Source organism: Notechis scutatus, chromosome 1 (genome assembly GCF_049901735.1).
Source record: "Notechis scutatus isolate UNSWTSFEM ecotype Mainland chromosome 1, rNotScu1.2, whole genome shotgun sequence".
Lineage (NCBI taxonomy): Eukaryota > Metazoa > Chordata > Lepidosauria > Squamata > Elapidae > Notechis > Notechis scutatus.
Genome location: NC_142009.1, coordinates 18,155,761 through 18,172,973, shown reverse-complemented (window position 1 = coordinate 18,172,973; position 17,213 = coordinate 18,155,761). Strand labels below are relative to the sequence as shown.

At 44.7% G+C, this 17,213-nt stretch overlaps 1 protein-coding gene across 1 annotated transcript in view; it reads left to right on the top strand.

Annotated features, from left to right (window-relative positions):
- Nucleotides 1–359: 359 nt before the first annotated feature.
- Nucleotides 360–17,213, top strand: part of SPNS2 (SPNS lysolipid transporter 2, sphingosine-1-phosphate) — a 128,569-nt gene continuing 111,715 nt past the window's right edge. Inside the window, 2 exon segments of the mRNA XM_087945101.1 lie at nt 360–461; nt 464–760. Coding sequence (XP_087801227.1) covers nt 419–461; nt 464–760 — 340 coding nt within the window. The 5' untranslated portion in view covers nt 360–418.

Here is a 17,213-nt window from a genome sequence, read left to right as displayed (position 1 = left end):
TCAAATAATTCGGATTTTTTTTTTATTTTTAAATGGTGGTGATGACTTTTTCCAGGCAACTCAACGGAAGGCGGATCAAACCTACCAACCAATCAACCCAACTGGAAGGGACCCTCCGAGCAAGCCTCCAAGGCGACCCTTTCGTCGCCGTCCCCACCCGGGCCCGGGGCTCCATCTGGCGCAAGGGGGGCGCCCGCCCGTCCCTTCCAGGCGGCGCGTCCGGAGCCCGGCCCGAAGGCGGCGCGCCACCGCCGGGCTCTCTCCGCGGGCCGCCTTGGGAGCGCGAGGGGCGGGGCGGGCGCCGCAGCCAACCAGGCGGCGCGCGGGGCGGGCGAGTCGGGCGGCCGAGGCAGCCAAGATGCGGCGCTGATCGGCCGGCCGGGCAGCAGGTGCTTCTCCTTCAGCGCCGCCGCGGCTCATGATGTGCCTGGAGAGCGACGGCTCGTCGGGCAGCGGGCCCCCGGCTGCGGCGGACGGCTTCGGGTCTCGGCGGCGGCGTTGGCCGGCGACGACGAGGAGGAGGAAGACGACGGCGGAGGCGGCGGAGATGGGGGTTGTTGCGGACGGGGCGGCGAGGTGCAGACCCTCTCCGGCGCTCTCCCCCCCGCGGCCGGCGGAGGCAAGGTCGCCGCCAACGCCGAACGAGGCTGCCAGGCGGCGCCCGCCGCGGCTCCCAGCCTCGGCAGAGCCCGCGTGGCCGCCGCCGCCATCCTCAGCGTGGGCAACGTGCTCAATTACCTGGACAGGTACACCGTGGCAGGTGAGACCCCCGTCTGCCCGCGTCCGGCGGCTCGGGAGGAGGCAGAGCCGGGGCTCCCGGTGGGCGCCTCCGTCCCTCGCTCTTTCTCTCCCTCGCCCGGGCGCTCTTTGCCGGCCGCTTCTCCCCGGGTCCAGCTGCCCTCGTCTCCCGAGCCTCGGCTTCCCTCTCTCCCCTGCCCCTGCCGGGCTGCTGAAACCGCGCGTCTCCTCCGCATCCCGGCTCGTCCTCCTTCCTCCCCGCTCCTCTCCTTTCTCCCCTTTCCCCACCGCTTCCTTCCCCGGGTCCGCCTTGCAAATGCCCTGTCGGCGAGCGGCTCTTTTCATCGATCGCCGCTTTTTCCTTCCTCAGTTCGAGCGTTTCCTCTTCCTTTCCTCCCCTCCGTCCTTCCCCCGCCTCGCTTCCCGCTGCCGACCCCGGCTCGGTTTTTCCTCTTCCGTTTTTTCCCCCTCCTTTTCTTTCCTTTTCCCTTCTCCCTTTCCCTCTACCCTGACTCGTCTTCTCTCTCTCGTCCCTCTTTTTCTCGGCCGTTTGTCTTTTCCGCCCTCCTCGCTCCCTTTCCTCCATCTCCCGAGCGAGCCCTTTGCCCGGCTTCCATCTGCGCGCTCGCTCATCTGACTGCCGCAGGGAAGTTCAGCCCCTGCTGTTGTGGCGAAGGGGCAACTCTTGCCTTGCGCCGGGATACAAAGGGAGATCCTGCCCGGCACTTAGGCGCGGAGGGGAGGGGAGCCAGAGTACAAACGATCGGGGTGGGTGTGGGGGTTTTCCTTGGGCAGAAGGTGACGGGGATTGGTACCACTGGTCCCGCTTCTCTTAAAACTGGAGAAATAAAAGAACTGGTTCCAGGGCGATCTGGGTAGGAGCTTTCAGGGTTTCGCTGGCAAATGTTTCCTTTTTGCGGTGCCACAAAGAGGAAATGAATGAATGAGTGTGTGTGTGTGCGCGCGCGCGCGTAGATATATTTGTATGGAGAAAGTGTTCTCTTAAAAGGGATGTTTTTTTTTAGATCTGAAAGATGCCCATTCTAGATAGCCTTGCTCTGTTTCTTTGGTGATTTACCATGGATGAATTGCATTGCTTGGGCAAAGAGCGCCTTGCTGCCCCCCCCCTCCTCCTCAGCCTGCAAAAGGAGATTTGCACCATTGTTTTCCACGTTGTCATTAAATTGTCCCGCCCCTTCAATTTTCCAATAATTGGGATTTGTCTCCTACCGCTATGATTTGTATCATACACCCAGCGGAGTGATTCTCTACTGTTGGATGTACTTCTCTGTGTTTGTCCCTTGAAGTGTGTGTGTGTGTGTGTGTGTGTGTGTGTGTGCACAGGCACATGGGTCTGCGGTTGTTGTATTGACAGAGGGAATCTAAAGGACTTATCTGAACGCTCCAAGGGTGAGAAGTAAAAGCTGTTGCGAGGGAGATAAGGGCGACTTTGAAAATGGAGGGGTAGGAATTCCTGTGTATTGGCAATACTGCTGGGCGCAACCGAGGTAAACAGAACTTATATGTTCTCCGCTTCCCATGGAGTGGATTTATTCAAAGAAGAAAAAGCATCTGCTTTAAAGCAGCCTCTTCTTAGCTGCATTTGCTGGAATAGTCAACCTATGGAGGTTGGGGTTCTTTACCCCCAAAGGTGTTTAAAAAGAAAGGAGGGCACAATTGCCTTGCTTTTCCTTTCTGCACATTGCAGAGGGTTGGGCTAGAATAGATGGTCTTTGAAACCCCTTTCCGACTTCTCTATGCAATGGGACATGAAAGCATTCCCTTTGAAAGTGAGAAAATAGGGGAGGTTTTTGCTTTTGGGGTGTTGCCTCAGGGGAGGAAAAAAAAAACATATTAAAGAAATTACAGGGGTAGACCTGAGTTTTGGTGGCAAAGAATTGGGAGTCTGCTAGGAAATTTGCTAGGAAAGGGGTTACCACAGCGGCAGCCCCCTCTGATATATTGAAGAAGAAGAACTGTGTGCATCTGTGTATGAATGAATTTTCCTTTGATAGCTTGAACACCTTGGAAAATGTGTTCTGTCAAAGGACACAGAGCTTGATATATCAATTTTAATGCAGTCGATAGACTAAATCTATTCCTGAGCGAAGTGTAGGCCCTTTTTCTTTGTTCTAGTGATGGGGGGGGGGAATCTTATTTTCCTGCCTCACAGAAATGTGGCAAGGCGGAGTTAGGAAGAAAAGGCTAGGTTCTGTGCATTTGCCTCCGAATTTGGATGCCTCTAAATTCCAAGGTTTTCACCGAGCCCTTTGAAAAGGACTCTTTATTAATTAAAACAAGATAGTCTAGATTTAGGTGTGACTGTTTCCCAAAGGCCATTCAGTAGCCATTCATTGTTATAAAGAGATGGGAATCTGGGCTTCCCAGGTCTGTTGTCAGGCTGGTTGAAGATAATAAGGTTTGCAGTCTGACGTATTTGGAAGATTATAGGTTGAGAAAAGTTGCATTGAAGTACAGATGGTCTCTGACTTACGATTATTCGTTTAGTGACCATTCAAAGTTAAAAACAGGACTGAAAAAGGTGGCTTAAGTTACAACCGTCATAACATCCCCATGGTCACATAATCAAAATTTGGGTGCTTGGCAACCAGTGTGTATATATGATGTTGGAGTGTCTGGAATGATCATCATTTACCACCATCCTAGGAATCCAATGAAGGAAAACTGGGTTTGCTTAATGACTGTGTGTTTCACTTAACAGCTGCAGTAATTCACTTAATTGTGGCAAAAAGGTCATACAATTGGGTGTGACTCACTTGCAAACAGCTTTGTAACAACCAAAATTCTAGTCCCAATTGTAGTTGCAATTGAGAATTACCTGCATATTGTCTCTACTAAGGTTGATAAAGCACTTATCTAAAGCTAAAATCTTTTTTTTTTCATGCCTTGCACTAAGTCACAGTACTGTAATTGTACTCACGCTTTATCTTACACTGACGTAACCATTATTCCAAATCACAATAGCTGGTTTCATACACACTATTCCAACTCCAGATAAAATACACCAGTAGTTAGCCCCAATACTAATTCTAAACACTGAACATCTGGAATTTGGAGCAGGTAGGCAATTCCTAGAGCAGCGACCATCACCTGGTACCAAAGAATGGGGACTACAATTCCCAGAATCCCTAGTCAAAGTCCCAATAGGTTTAGAAAGTGGTAGGATAGAGAAGGATGCTATGTACTGAGAGCCAACGGATTTGTCATCATCTTGCAAGATGCAGTGCGAGGCATGCTATCTCACTCAAAGGGGCATAGATAGACACAGTATCATTTTTTTTTACTACTGGTTCTGTGGGTGTGGCTTGGTGGGCGTGGCAGGGGAAGGATACTGTAAAATCTCCAGTCAGAGGTGGTATTTGCCGGTTCTCCAAACTACTCAAAAATTTCCGCTACCGGTTCTCCAGAACTGGTCAGAACCTGCTGAATACCACCTCTGCAGTAGTGGCTTGCTGTGACATTGGAAAGATCTTCCAGCTTTGAAAGTTTGGTGTGTCAGTTGTTGCCTTACTTGGAACAGGTTGGTCTGAGAATGGTTACTCATCCCTAAGCATCCCTTGTATGGATTAGTGTCATTTATTGTCATTTCATGCCGTTCAAAATCACCTGAAGCTTCAACTGAGACAAATAGAGAGAGGGCTGGGTGCTTATCAGGAGTGGGATTCAAAATTTTTAACAACTGGTTCTGTGAACATGGCTTAGTTGGTGGGCGTGGCTTGGTGGTCATGTTATTGGCTGGGCGTGGCCAACTCAATATCACTCACATCGAGGCATGCATCTCCTCGCCTGGCCTCTCAGGACTGTGGGGATGCTGCAACAGTCGTAAGTGTGAAAAACGGTCATAAGTCACTTTTTTCAGTGCCATTGTAACTTTGAATGGTCACTCCACACAAGCAAAGTACCAGCAAAGGAGGGGGAAAAAACTCCAGAGACATTCCTGAGACAGGAAGTCTAGTCCTGCCAAGAATGTAATAAGGAGAGGCAGTTTCTGTAAGCAACACCAGAATGTTTCCTTCCTGCCTTCCTTACAGGATTAGGCCAGTAATTTCTTCTAACAACCGGTTCTCTGAACTGCTTAGAATGTTAACAACCAGTTCTAGTGAATAGGTGCGAACTGTTAGAATCCCACCCCTGGTGCTTATTGGTCAATCCCATGACTGCTATGTTATACCACCACTGCTGAAGCTGCACGGTTATGGCCCTATAAAACCCTGTGTAACTCTTGATCTTGGTATCTAAGAATCTTTCCTAAGTAGAATCTTTCTACCCACCTGGGTGACCAGAGAAGACCTGCTGAAAGTCTCTCCTATTGTGAGGTGTAGTGGGAGGGAGATAAGTGGAAACCATTCTTTGTGGGGGCTCTTCTCCTCTAAGTATCTGGCCCCTCCTTCTGCAGTGTTGGTGGCCCCCACCTTTACGGCATTTCTGAAAAGACTTTTGAGTCTGATTTCTAGAATAATCAGCACCAGTGTGCTTTTATTATTGCTTGCTGCATTGTTGTTACAGTCTTATTATTAATTATTATTGCCCTGCATTGCTGTTCTGCTGCAGCACACCTGTACACAGTATTCAACCCACCTAGATCTGGATTTCTCAACCTTGGCCATTTTAGGATGTGTGGACTTCAACTCCCAGAATTCCCTAGCCAGCTGGCTAAGGAATTCTGGGAGTTGAAGTCCACACATCCTAAAATGGCCAAGGTTGAGAAACTCTGATCTAGATTAAGGTGATCGGTAACGCCTATGAAGATCAAACCTTCATCTAGATTAAAGTGATTGATAACTCCTATGAATAAATAGGAAATGTCTGGTTCCTTTTTGACCTGGCTGTAGATTTTTCAGGTTGCAGAAAGCCAAGTGTTGGAATAAGGATTTGTGTTTATCTGGAAGGTTATCAGGATAACAAAATCCCTTGTGCTAATTCAACAGCATACATATCCAACAAAGCTTCTTCCTATTGTTGTGTGTGTGTGCTGAAGAGAAATAAAAGTTTTTAAATGCCTCACATTGGAATGAAAGGAGGACAATGGGGTTTTATTTTTAATTTTTATTCTTATCTTTGGGAGAAATCTGCTTAGAAAAAAAAAAAACCCTCGTTCTTGAGAAAAGGGGAGCCAGGAGCTGGTTAAGATGTCAATTGTGGGGAAAAGATGGTGACCAGGAAACACCTGTGTAAACAGATTTTGGCCAATATCGGGCAGTTTCTTGGCAAGTGACCTCTCTTTAATTGTAATATGTTCTAAACATTTCCCTCTTTAACTCAGCTTTTGCTTTTTCAGAAGAAAAGATACTCTGCTGAGGTTACTGACTTCATACACCAGACTAAGGCATGTTGTGTTTGTTTGGTTTGGGCTTTCTACGATTTGTGAACAAGCCAAGTGAGGCTTATTCAGGAAATCACGGTTAAGCAGCCCGCCTTTACCAAAACTTGGGAGCTTAAGCAGTAAAATTAGTAGCTGCGCTCACACAACAGATTTCACTCGGTAAAGTTCTACATGAACTTGGTAGGACCAGGCATAGGTGTGAAATCGATCTCAGCTGCCTGTAGCCTCCTGCTAGGTATTTTCACCGTCTACCAGGAGTGTTGACATTGCAAGGGGTGGTGGTGGTTGGTGTATCTCTTGTGGTCCAACAGGCTGTGAAAGGTGTGTGATTGGCATAGGAATATGGGCTCTGCTCAGGGTAAGCCTAGAATTAGGATGAATCAAGCTAAGGCGTGCGTCCTCAGCCCTCTTGAGTGTGTTACAAGGAGCTTTGATAAAGTAAAAACCCGACAGGGATATGTGGTGCTTGTTTTTGGTGACGTGGAAGGTTGTGTCAACCCAGCCTAGTTTTCAGCTCAGTGTACAATGCAAAGGGCTAAATCCAGTCACCTGCTTAAGTGTGCTGTGCGAATGCAACTACAAGTAGTCCTCAACTTATAACCATTCGTTTAGTGGTCGTTCGAACGTGCAACGGTACTGAAAAAAGTGAGTTACGGCTATTTTTCACATTTACGACTACTCAACATACCCATGGGCCACATGATCAAACTTCAGGCGCTTAGCAACTGGTTCATATTTATGATGGTTGCGGAGTCCCGGGATGACGTGATCCCCTTTTGCGACCTTCTCGCAAGCAAAGTCAGTGGGGAAGCCAGATTCACTTAAGGACCGTGTTAATAGCAACTGCAGTGATTCATTTAACAACTGTGGCAAAAAAATAGAACAAAACTCACTTAACAACTTGTCTCACTTAGCAATGGAAATTTTGGGCTTAATCTGAGGACTACAGCAAGTTTGTTATTAAATTCCTCACAAATAGTCCTTGACTTACCACGGTTCGTTTAGCGACAGTTCAAAGTTACAATGGCACCGAATAAAGTGACTTACGACCGTTTTTCACATTTATGACCATTGCACCGGGGGTCGTGTGATCAAAATGGAAACTGGCTCACATTTATGACGGTTGCAGTGCCCCGGGGTCATGTGATTCCCCTTTTGCGACCTTCTGGCAGGCAAAGTCGACGAGGATGCCTGATTCACTTAACGACGATGGTACTAGCTTAATAACCGCTGAACAATTGGGCCAAGAAAAGTTGCAAAATGGGACAAATTTCACTTAACAAATGTCCCACTTAGCAACAGAAACGTTGGTCTCCGTTGTGGTCGTCAGTCGAGGATGACCTGCATTTAATTCAGAATCTACAACAGAGAAAAGAGCTTTAGCAGCTTTCCCAGTTGACGCTTCCACCCCTGCCTGAATTCTGCATTGAAGGAGGACTCATCCCTTTCAAAGGGGATTTGTTCTTCTGTTGAATAGCTCCTTTGCATTGCAAGATGTCTCCTAATATTTATCTCTAAATGGTTTCTCTGCGGTTTCCACCTGCTGATTTTAGTTTTGCCATCTGCTTCAGATGTGTGTGTGTGTGTGTGTTTGCTTGCAATGGTCCTTTGTTCATTCTCTGCTCAATTTCTTCATCAGGCAACTTTAAGATGTATGCACTTCACCTGCCAGAATTCCCCAGCCAGCATGGCTGACAAGGGAGCTCTGGAAATCCCACACGTCTTAAAAGTTGCCAAGTGTGAGAAACCCTAGGCTAAACGCATCCAATTCTTTCAGCTCACGGGATCTACTGTAGCCGTGTGGTGCGGTTCCCTAGTTCGGCACTCAGACCTTGGGGCTTCACTTAATCCCAGCGATGGCGGGGTGTGTGTGTGTGTGTGTGTGAGTGTGTGCGTGAAACCAAAAAAAACAGAGGGCTAGAATCTTAAAAAGTTAATGTGGCGTGTGATGGAGTCACCAAGGTAATTGAAGTATAATGGGTGCGCGTATCCTGTGTGCTCACGTTGCAAATGGAAATGCAGCAGCCCAAGGTAATGAAAAAAAAATTAGCCCGGTTTAATTGCTGAGGCTGTACCAATGGGGGCCCCCACCCCAACCCACATCCCGGCTCCCTCTAATTTGGAATCAGTGATTCAGTCGTCGGGTGAAGCAACTGGCAGCTCCAGACGAGTGTCAATAGTGTGTGTGTGTGTGTGTGTATATATATATATATATATATACACACACGTGTGTGCGCGCGCACGCCTCTGTTTGCCTGAGTGAGTGCAGATGAATCAGGTCACCAGGTGAAAAATCCGGTTTGTAACTCAGGACAGGTGGCAATTAGCACACGCGGCTCCCGGCTCTCCGAAAGCTTTCAAAGCATCTTTTGCTCATGAATAATGCAAGTGCTGGGGAAAGTAGGCAGAGGCTCCTTCTGCGGAGGAGGAAAAAGGAGCCAGAGGTTGGTACATCTGCAAGGCCACTAATCCACCGTGTGTCAGAGCTGAGGTGTGGCTTCTGCCTTGGTCCCCGGCTCTCTCTCTCTCTTGGCCTAAGAATAAGTCACCGACTGAACTGGCTCGGTGAGAGATGACCTGGTATCTGTGAACTCATTTCCTGATACCTGGGAGTAAATATTTTGAACTTTGGGTTCCTGTGGGAACTTTTAAAACTGCCCCTGAGTTTGTTCTACCAATGTAGTAGAAAGTTTGGAGGGGGTTTCATTCCCCCTCTTTTTTTAACATAACAAAAGAAAGAAAGCCTAAGGGATATTTATTTTTAGTCCCCTTCTGGCAAGGTAGACAGCAAATAAATTATATACAAATACACATGTATACCGATAGATAGATAGATAGATAGATAGATAGATAGATAGATAGATAGATAGATAGATGTGTGTGTGTGTATGTGTGTATACATGTATGTATATATATGTGTGTGTATGTATATGTATACCCGAATAAATGTATACCGAACAAAGCTGAATACCATACATACATAGATATATATATACACACACACACACAAATATATATATACACACATATATATATGTGTATATATAATATATACACACACACACACACACACGTGTGTGTGTGTGTGTGTGTGTGTCTGTCTGTCTGTCTGTCTATCTCAGAGAGACAGACCCCAGGTAGTTGCTACGTATTTTTATTTTTCTTAAAAAATATAATATAAATGTACTTTTTGTTTTTACTTGTTTTGTTGTAAACCTGGAGTCACCTAAAAGTGAGGTGATACTTGACTGTATAAATAAATACATTCTGGGAATTGAAATCTTAAAGTTGCCAAGTTTGAGAAACACTGGGCTGAACGCAGCCAATTCTTTCAGCTACCGCAGAACTCATTGGCGTATTCCCTAGTTTGGCATTCAAACCTAGGAACTTCACTTAACCCCAGCGATGGCATAGTGTGTAACCAAAACAATGAGGGCTAGAACCTTAACGTGGCATGTTACCGAGTCACCAAGGTAATTGAAGTGTTCAGTAATGGATATACATATCCTGTGTGGGTCACGTTGCAAAGGGAAATGCAGCTGCCCAAGCTAATGAAAAAAATAATCATGTGTGTGTGTGTGTGTGTGTACATGCATATACACATACAAACATACATATATGCACATAAACATGCACACGAGATACATCTTTACTTTTTACCTGAATTTCAACAAGCCTTGACTAAACCAAAATACAATAATCTGTATTATATGTATGTGTATCTGTATTCACCTGGATGTGTAGCCTGCATCCATTTCTGGAATGAAATTAACCATATAGGCAGAGCTGCAGCGATGGGAACTTGGGTCACATGATAAAAAATTGCTCGGCAACACCTGACTTATCTGTCTTCACCTCTAAGGAAGGGAAGCACAGAGGATATGAGCCCAGGCCTTGTCATCCTGACGAGGAAAGGACTCTGGTGACAGAATAGCCAAGACATTTGCCAAGCCACATTCCACAGGTAGCTGCTGGCAGTGTGTACTTCCCTCCTTGCAAATAATACTTCCGGGGAGAAGACACATTACCCTTTGGCACCTCCGGAATGCTGTTTGGCGAGGCATCAGTGCTTCTGACTCATTCTTTGCACCTCTTTTGCAAATCTGTATCTTCTTCTGGCTTCCAGTTTCCCATTTGTACCTTATGATTCTTGACTCTTGACAAATGTATCGTTTCTTTTATGTACACTGAGAGTATTTGCACCAAGACAAATTCCTTGTGTGTCCAATCTCACTTGGCCAATAAAGAATTATATCTATTCTATCTATCTATTTCCAAAATTCTGGGTTTACAATCCTTTCTTTATGTTCCTGTTCCTGTGGAGAAGTCATTCGAAACACACCCATTTTCATCAGTGGTGGGATTCAAATTTTTTTACTACCGGTTCTGTGGGCATGGCTTGGTGGGCATGACATGGCTTGGTGGACATGGCTTGGAGGGTGTGGCAGGGGAAGGATACTGTAGAATCCTCATTCCTTCCCCACCCCACTAACCTGCTTTCCAGCTCCATTCTCCTGTGCAGGGCAACAAAAGAAGACCCAGCCTCCCAGCTGGGACTCGGGAGGCAGAGAATAGATGGGGGTGGGGCCAGTCAGAGGTGGTATTTGCCAGTTCTCCGAACTACTCAAAATGTCCACTACTGGTTCTCCAGAACTGTTCAGAACCTGCTAAATACCACCTCTGATTCTCGTGTACAACTTGGGAACCTGGGCAACCCTCTCAGAGGGTTTGTTGGCTTGGTGGTTTGCTCCAGTCTATGTGAGGTCCTGATCCATTGCTCAGTCTACCTCCTTTGCAAATGCCGAAAGTGTTTTCATTCTTGTGAAGCCAAAAAAACCCTCTCGTGTTTGAAACACAGCTGAGCTGCAGAGCACCTTGAAAAAAAAAAAAACTTCCTCTGATTTTGGAGCCAGGAAATGGAGTGACTGATTTTTATTTTATCCAGCAGTAGCAAGAATTTCCTGGAGGAATTTGTTTTTAGTTGTAAACCCCCCTGAGTCATTTGGGAGGCAGCCTATGAATAAATTAGATTAAATTAATAAATTTCTAGAGGGTAGGAATCTTCCATGATGGGAAAAACAAGGGCAGGATTGGAAGGGCACTCTTGGAAGTGAATGGAAGCTTGGGAATAAAATATAGAACATTCACATTCTGCCCTTGGCTATCTGATAATTAAATAAGTCCACATTCCCCCAAATTCTCTTATCCTCCAAAACAATTTGTAAAAGCAAATTCTCTTTAATTAAACTGAAGGAGAATGCTAGGAAAAACTGCCGGATTGATGCTACCTGCAAGTGTGTTGGCACAAGTTGCCAAGTGTTGATTTTTGAGATCTAACTGCAAAGCTGGGTTTCACACAACATATTTAACTAGGTGACGATGGGGCTGAGTCAGTTGAGTTTATTGTATTGTGGGAATGAATCCAGCTCTTGGTATGTTTAATCAGCAAGGTTTTTATACTGAACCACAGTGTGGTTTGTGTTATGCAATCTCAGCAACTGTATTCTTATTAAAGCTGAATTTCGGGATGAATCTGTGGTGTGAAGGCTTTCCTAGAAACTCTGAAGGGAGCCAATTAAGAGTTGTCTGAACCAGCAACAAGACTGTATTTCAACAAGGCATTTTGAAAAGAAATATGAGTGATAAAATAAGAGCAGACACCAGAAGATGAAACCATCTCTACCAAATAAGGATCATTGGGCACACATCCTAAAATGAGTGGTTGGGTCCCTCATCATTGTTTATAATTAAATAAACCACCATTGCCTGGCTTTGTATAACACACAAAACCATGATCCATGGTTTACAAAGCACAGTGGGCGGTTAGGTATAAACCATGGCTTGGTGTTATACATCAATCTCAGCAATACATTCAGGTAGTTAATTATTCTCAACAACACATTCAGATCAGAGGTAGATTCTACCGGTTTGGACCGGTTCAGGTGAACTGGATGTTAAATTTACATCTGGTTCGATGAACCAGTAATTGAACCAACCGGCTGGCCCTACCTGCCCTCCCCCTCCTCTCCCAGAAGTCTCCATGCGGCCCATTTTGGATGCAGGTAAGTTCAGGGTCTGCACAGAGGCTCTGGGAGGGCAAAAAATGAGCCGAACTGGAAGTCCACAAACAGGCCTGATTCTGGCTTCCGGAGGCCCTCCAGAGGCTGGGGGAGGCCATTTTTGCCCTCCCAGAGGCCCAAGGGAAGCCTCCAGACTCTGGGGAAGGGGGAAAATGGCCGAACCAGAAGTTCCTGTAGGCCGCACCCACCCAGCAACCGGGCAGCGAACCGGTTGCTGGGATTTTTGAAACCCACCCCCGATTCAGATAGCTAACTTATATGAGCTGTGTTGAATCCAACTGAATTTCCTAAATATTTAACTAGCTTGTTCTTTTTACACGTTTCAGAGGCCTCAAAGTGAAATTGTACTTTTCCTCAATGTTAGCAAATCCAGGTACTCCTCAACTTATAATCGTTCATTTAGTGACCGTTCAAAGTTACAATGGCACTGAAAAAAGTGACCATTTCTCACACTTAAGACCGTGGCAGCATCCCCATGGTCATGTGATCAAAATTCAGATGTTTCACGACTGATCCATATTTATGACGGTGGCATTGTTATGGGATCGTGTGATCCCCTTTTGCGACCTACCGATGAGCAAAGTCAATGGGGAAGCCAAATTCACTTAACAACCAGGTCCCTAACTTAATGACTGCAGTGATTCACTTAACAACTGTGACAAGAAAGGGCATAAAATGGGGCAAAACTCACTTAACCAATTTCTCAGTTAGCAATAGAAATGTTGAGCTCCATTGTGGTCATAAGTCAAGGACTACTTGTACTACAGCCAGAATGGGGGCATTGTGAAACCAGAGGGGAGAAATCCCAAATTTAGCAGAAATAGAACAATTGTTTAAGATAGTCATCCAGGCATCTGATCATTTTGGAGGGGCAAATTAAAAAAAATAAGGACGTAGCAGGTAAGGGAAAAGAATGGGGTATCCCTGAAAAGAGAGCCAGAAGGTTTTGTCTAAGCATGGTTGGGTTTATGTCATAGATTTTATATTACCTTATTTAGGTGGATTCCGAACTTCAGCAGAAAACAGGCTCTTGAGATTTTTTTTCCTGAGCTAATGGAAAAATTGCCAATTTTACTATTTCTTCAAGACCGAGAATGCTCTTTCTCCATTTGGAAATCTGGCATATCCCTGTATTTTGCTTCTCCACCCTGATTCTAAATATTTGGGCTTTTAAAAAGCCTTTGTTTTTAAAGGTTATTAAGGAGAAAAAAAGACTATAACTGTAATTAAGGCAAAATCTGTGTTGCTAAATGTGAGCAGATTCTGCGGATGGATTCCTGTATTTGCTGTAAATTCATGCAGGGAGTTTTGCTAAATCAGCCTATTGGGGCAATACTGTTTCTCAGGCTGAGATTTCCTCTTTGATTGAGGCAAGCCTTGTAGCAAATAACTGAGCAAAGCTGTATTCCCTCAACCCTATAATAATTCTTGATTTATTTATCTGGTACCAAAATGCAGCAGTGTGAGGCCTTAACATTTTTTTTGTATTGCTTTTAATGTTTTTGACCGGTTAAACGTAATGGAGAACTGAAAATGATAACTGTTATTCTTGTTTTCTTGCTGGTTCTTCAGATTTGTCTTAAAAATGAGCTTCTTTTCAGGGTGGGAAAATATTTGGTTGATCTGCATAAGCAGTAACTGCTCGTGTTTTGGGACTCAGCGTAACAGATCTTTTCAACATCTCTCTTATTTGTGAACATTTGTTGTTTTCACTTGAATACAGCTATAAAACTGCAGTCCAGATTTGACCCAATTGGTTGGCAGGGAAAAGGAAGGGCTTAACATTTCCCCAGTGATTTATATTCTTGATCAAAGCGCAAGGTTTTCATCTACAGGCAATATGACAACAAATGTATTGGGTGGATTACTAATATTAGCTGCCTTTTTTCTGGAGTTAGATGTGGCATATCTGGTTCCCACACCCCACTCTTGTTCTATTCTTGCAGTGGGCTTGAAAGATAGGTTATACTGAGAAATAGAGATTTTATGAGACTCAGAGTTTCCTTCCTTCCTTCCTTCCTTCCTTCCTTCCTTCCTTCCTTCCTTCCTTCCTTCCTTCCTTCCTTCCTCCCTCCCTCCCTCCCTCCCTCCCTCCCTTTCCCTCCCTTTCTTCCTTCTTTTTCAAAAGACACAAGTAACCCATTTTTTTCTGGCAAATAAATAGGATGCTGGTGGGATTCAAATTTTTTTACTACCGGTTCTCTGGGCGTGATGTGGCAGGCATGGCTTGGTAAGCATGGCAGGAGAAGGATACTGCAAAATCCCATTCCCTCCCCACCCCACTAACCCGCTTTCCAGCTCCGTTCTCCTGTGCAGGGCAACAAAAGGAGACCCAGCCAATCAGCTGGGACTCAGGAGGCAAATAATAGATGGGGGCAGGGGCAGTTAGAGGTGGTATTTGCTGATTCTCCGAACTACTCAAAATTTCTGCTACCGGTTCTCCAGAACTGATCAGAACCTGCTGAATACCACCTCTGATGCTGGAGGCAAAATGTGTTTTTATTTAAAAGAATCCACTGGGGAAAAAAGTGGACTTGTTCTGATCACTACATCACACTGTATTTGCTGAAGAAAATAAATAAGTGGACACGACCACATTCATATATACCCATAGCAGTGTGGCTAAGAAATAGCCATTGTTGGCTTATTGTAAAAAAAAAAACCAGCATGTAGTGAAAAGATTAAATGAAGCATCTGTAATTGGATGCCTTCCAGAAGCCTAGGACCATAACTCCCATCATCCTCCAGTAGAATATTCAGTGATGGGAATTGAAGTTAATTATATCTGGAACACGTTAGTAACACTGAAGTTCTCAATAACCTGACAAGGAAATGGACCAAGGTTTGTTACAGTTCCATTTTTATAACTAACTATAGGCCAACATGTCAATTTTGTGTAGCATGCCAGTATGCTTTTCAGGTTTTTTAGTGATGGATTGCCAGGAATTTTCCAACAAACAAAATGTTAGGTAATAACTCTGAGAGATCATTTAATCTTCTCTGATGGAGTGCTTAGCATGCATAACTTCTGCAGTATGAATAAAATGTGCCTTTGCACCTATTTATCTTCCGAGTTATCTGATCCTGCCTCCTTTGCATCACCTGTAAAAAGCACTTGGTACAAATAAATTTGGATCTTTCTCTCGTAAGCTGTAGAGCACACACCCTTGACTTTCTCTAGACAGTGGGAGTACATGTGAACATCCTGCCTGCTGAGACTTCCCTGTCATTCTTCTAAAACTCTTGGAGTTATTTCCTGGTTTCATTAGATGATTCCCAGGATCTGGCATATGAGGCTGTCAGGGAATGGGTGGGTGGGTGGGAATGCCTTTAAATCCCTTTAAATGGCAATAGCACTTAGACATATATACCGTTTCACAATGTTTTACAGCCCTCTCTAAGCAGTTTACAGAGTCAGCCTATTGCCCCCAACAATTTGGGTCCTCAGTTTACCCACCTCGGAAGGATGGAAGGCTGAGTCAACCTTGAGCCTGGTGGGATTCGATCTGCCAAATTGCAGTCGGAGTAGCTTGCAGTACTGCACTCTAACCACTGCACCACCGAGGCTCCTAAATGGGATGCAGAGGCCTGAACTCTCAGAAACAGTAGGTGGAGCCAGGTAGATCTAATTTTAAATGGAGCTCATTTACACCCTAATTAAAATGAAATCTAAAGAATGCAATTAGACTCTAGTCATATATTTAATTATTCTGTCACGTTAAAAAGCTAATTAGTAATGAGTCTTGGAGACCCTGGTGGACACATCCTGACTTTTGCATATCTTTTGGGGAAGTCACAACCCGAGGACCCCAGAATCTAATTCTTAAGATAGAAAGGCAGAGCACCATGCATCTCTATCCTACAAAAACTCTTGTCATAACTTTTAACTGAATAAAAGGGTGCATCATAGGGCAACATTTTTTTTGAATCAAAGTACCTTAAATGGGTCAATTTAATTTACATCCAAAGTCTGGGACCCATGGCTGCTGAGTGAATAAAATTTGGAGAAGTTGTGGATGCTTCAGTGTTACAGGTTGCTGCTACAGTCACATGATCTTCCTTTTCAATATTCTGTGACAGTTTCCCAGCCAGTCTTGCAATCCCTTATTCCCTCCTTTACCCAGCAACAGCAACTTACCTACCTGCTGGAAAAGGGAAGGAGAAGGGAGGAAGATTTCTGATGCTCCCTGCCTTATTCCCACAAATGGGGAAGGCAGGGGGAGTTGGAAATCATTCCTGCTTCCACTTTTTTGTTTTGTTTTACCATGGTCATTCTGTTTCTCTGTTTAGGTAAGGAAATATCTCTGAAACAATGTCCCAACAGGGCACGAGTTGTCTAATAATTTTAGAACAGAAGAGAACAGAATTCTTTATTGGCCAAATGTGATTGGACGCACAAGGAATTTGTCTCCGGTGAGTAAGCTTTCAGTGTACATACAAACAACAAAGCAATAGGTCATAAGTCATAGTTACAATCATTAATCATAAGGTACAACAAGTGATACATCATAGATACTAATAGGAGAAGGTATTAGGAAAGATGAGAAGATTAGAAGGATAATATCAGTACATCTTATTACATGGGTAAATATCTATATTCCAAAGACAGTGCTGTGGGAATTAGGTGTTCAGCAGAGTATGGCACAGGGAACAAAAACTATCTTTGTGTCTAATTGTTTTGGCATACAATGCCCTATTAACTTGATTCATTTTCTCCTCTGCTCTTCTCTTCCTGCCACCTTCTTTTGAAACCACTCATCTTTTCTCCCAAAAATAAAAACTCCAGCCCAGCAACAGTTCTAGATTTCTAGTCTTAAAACTTCAGGGGGAAAAAAAGGAAGAAATGAAAAGCTGTCACAATGGCATGAATTTTAAAGGTTGCCCCAGGTCTTAAGGTTGTTCTTCTCAGCTGCCGAAACTGCTGATGATCTTTTTTCAGTGATCTCTCTCATAAACATCTGCTGGTGTTGACATCTTGAAGATGTAATATTGACTTCATCATTATGATGGTTTTATTATGTGACTAAAGAAGCAGATTTGCTGGCAAAGCT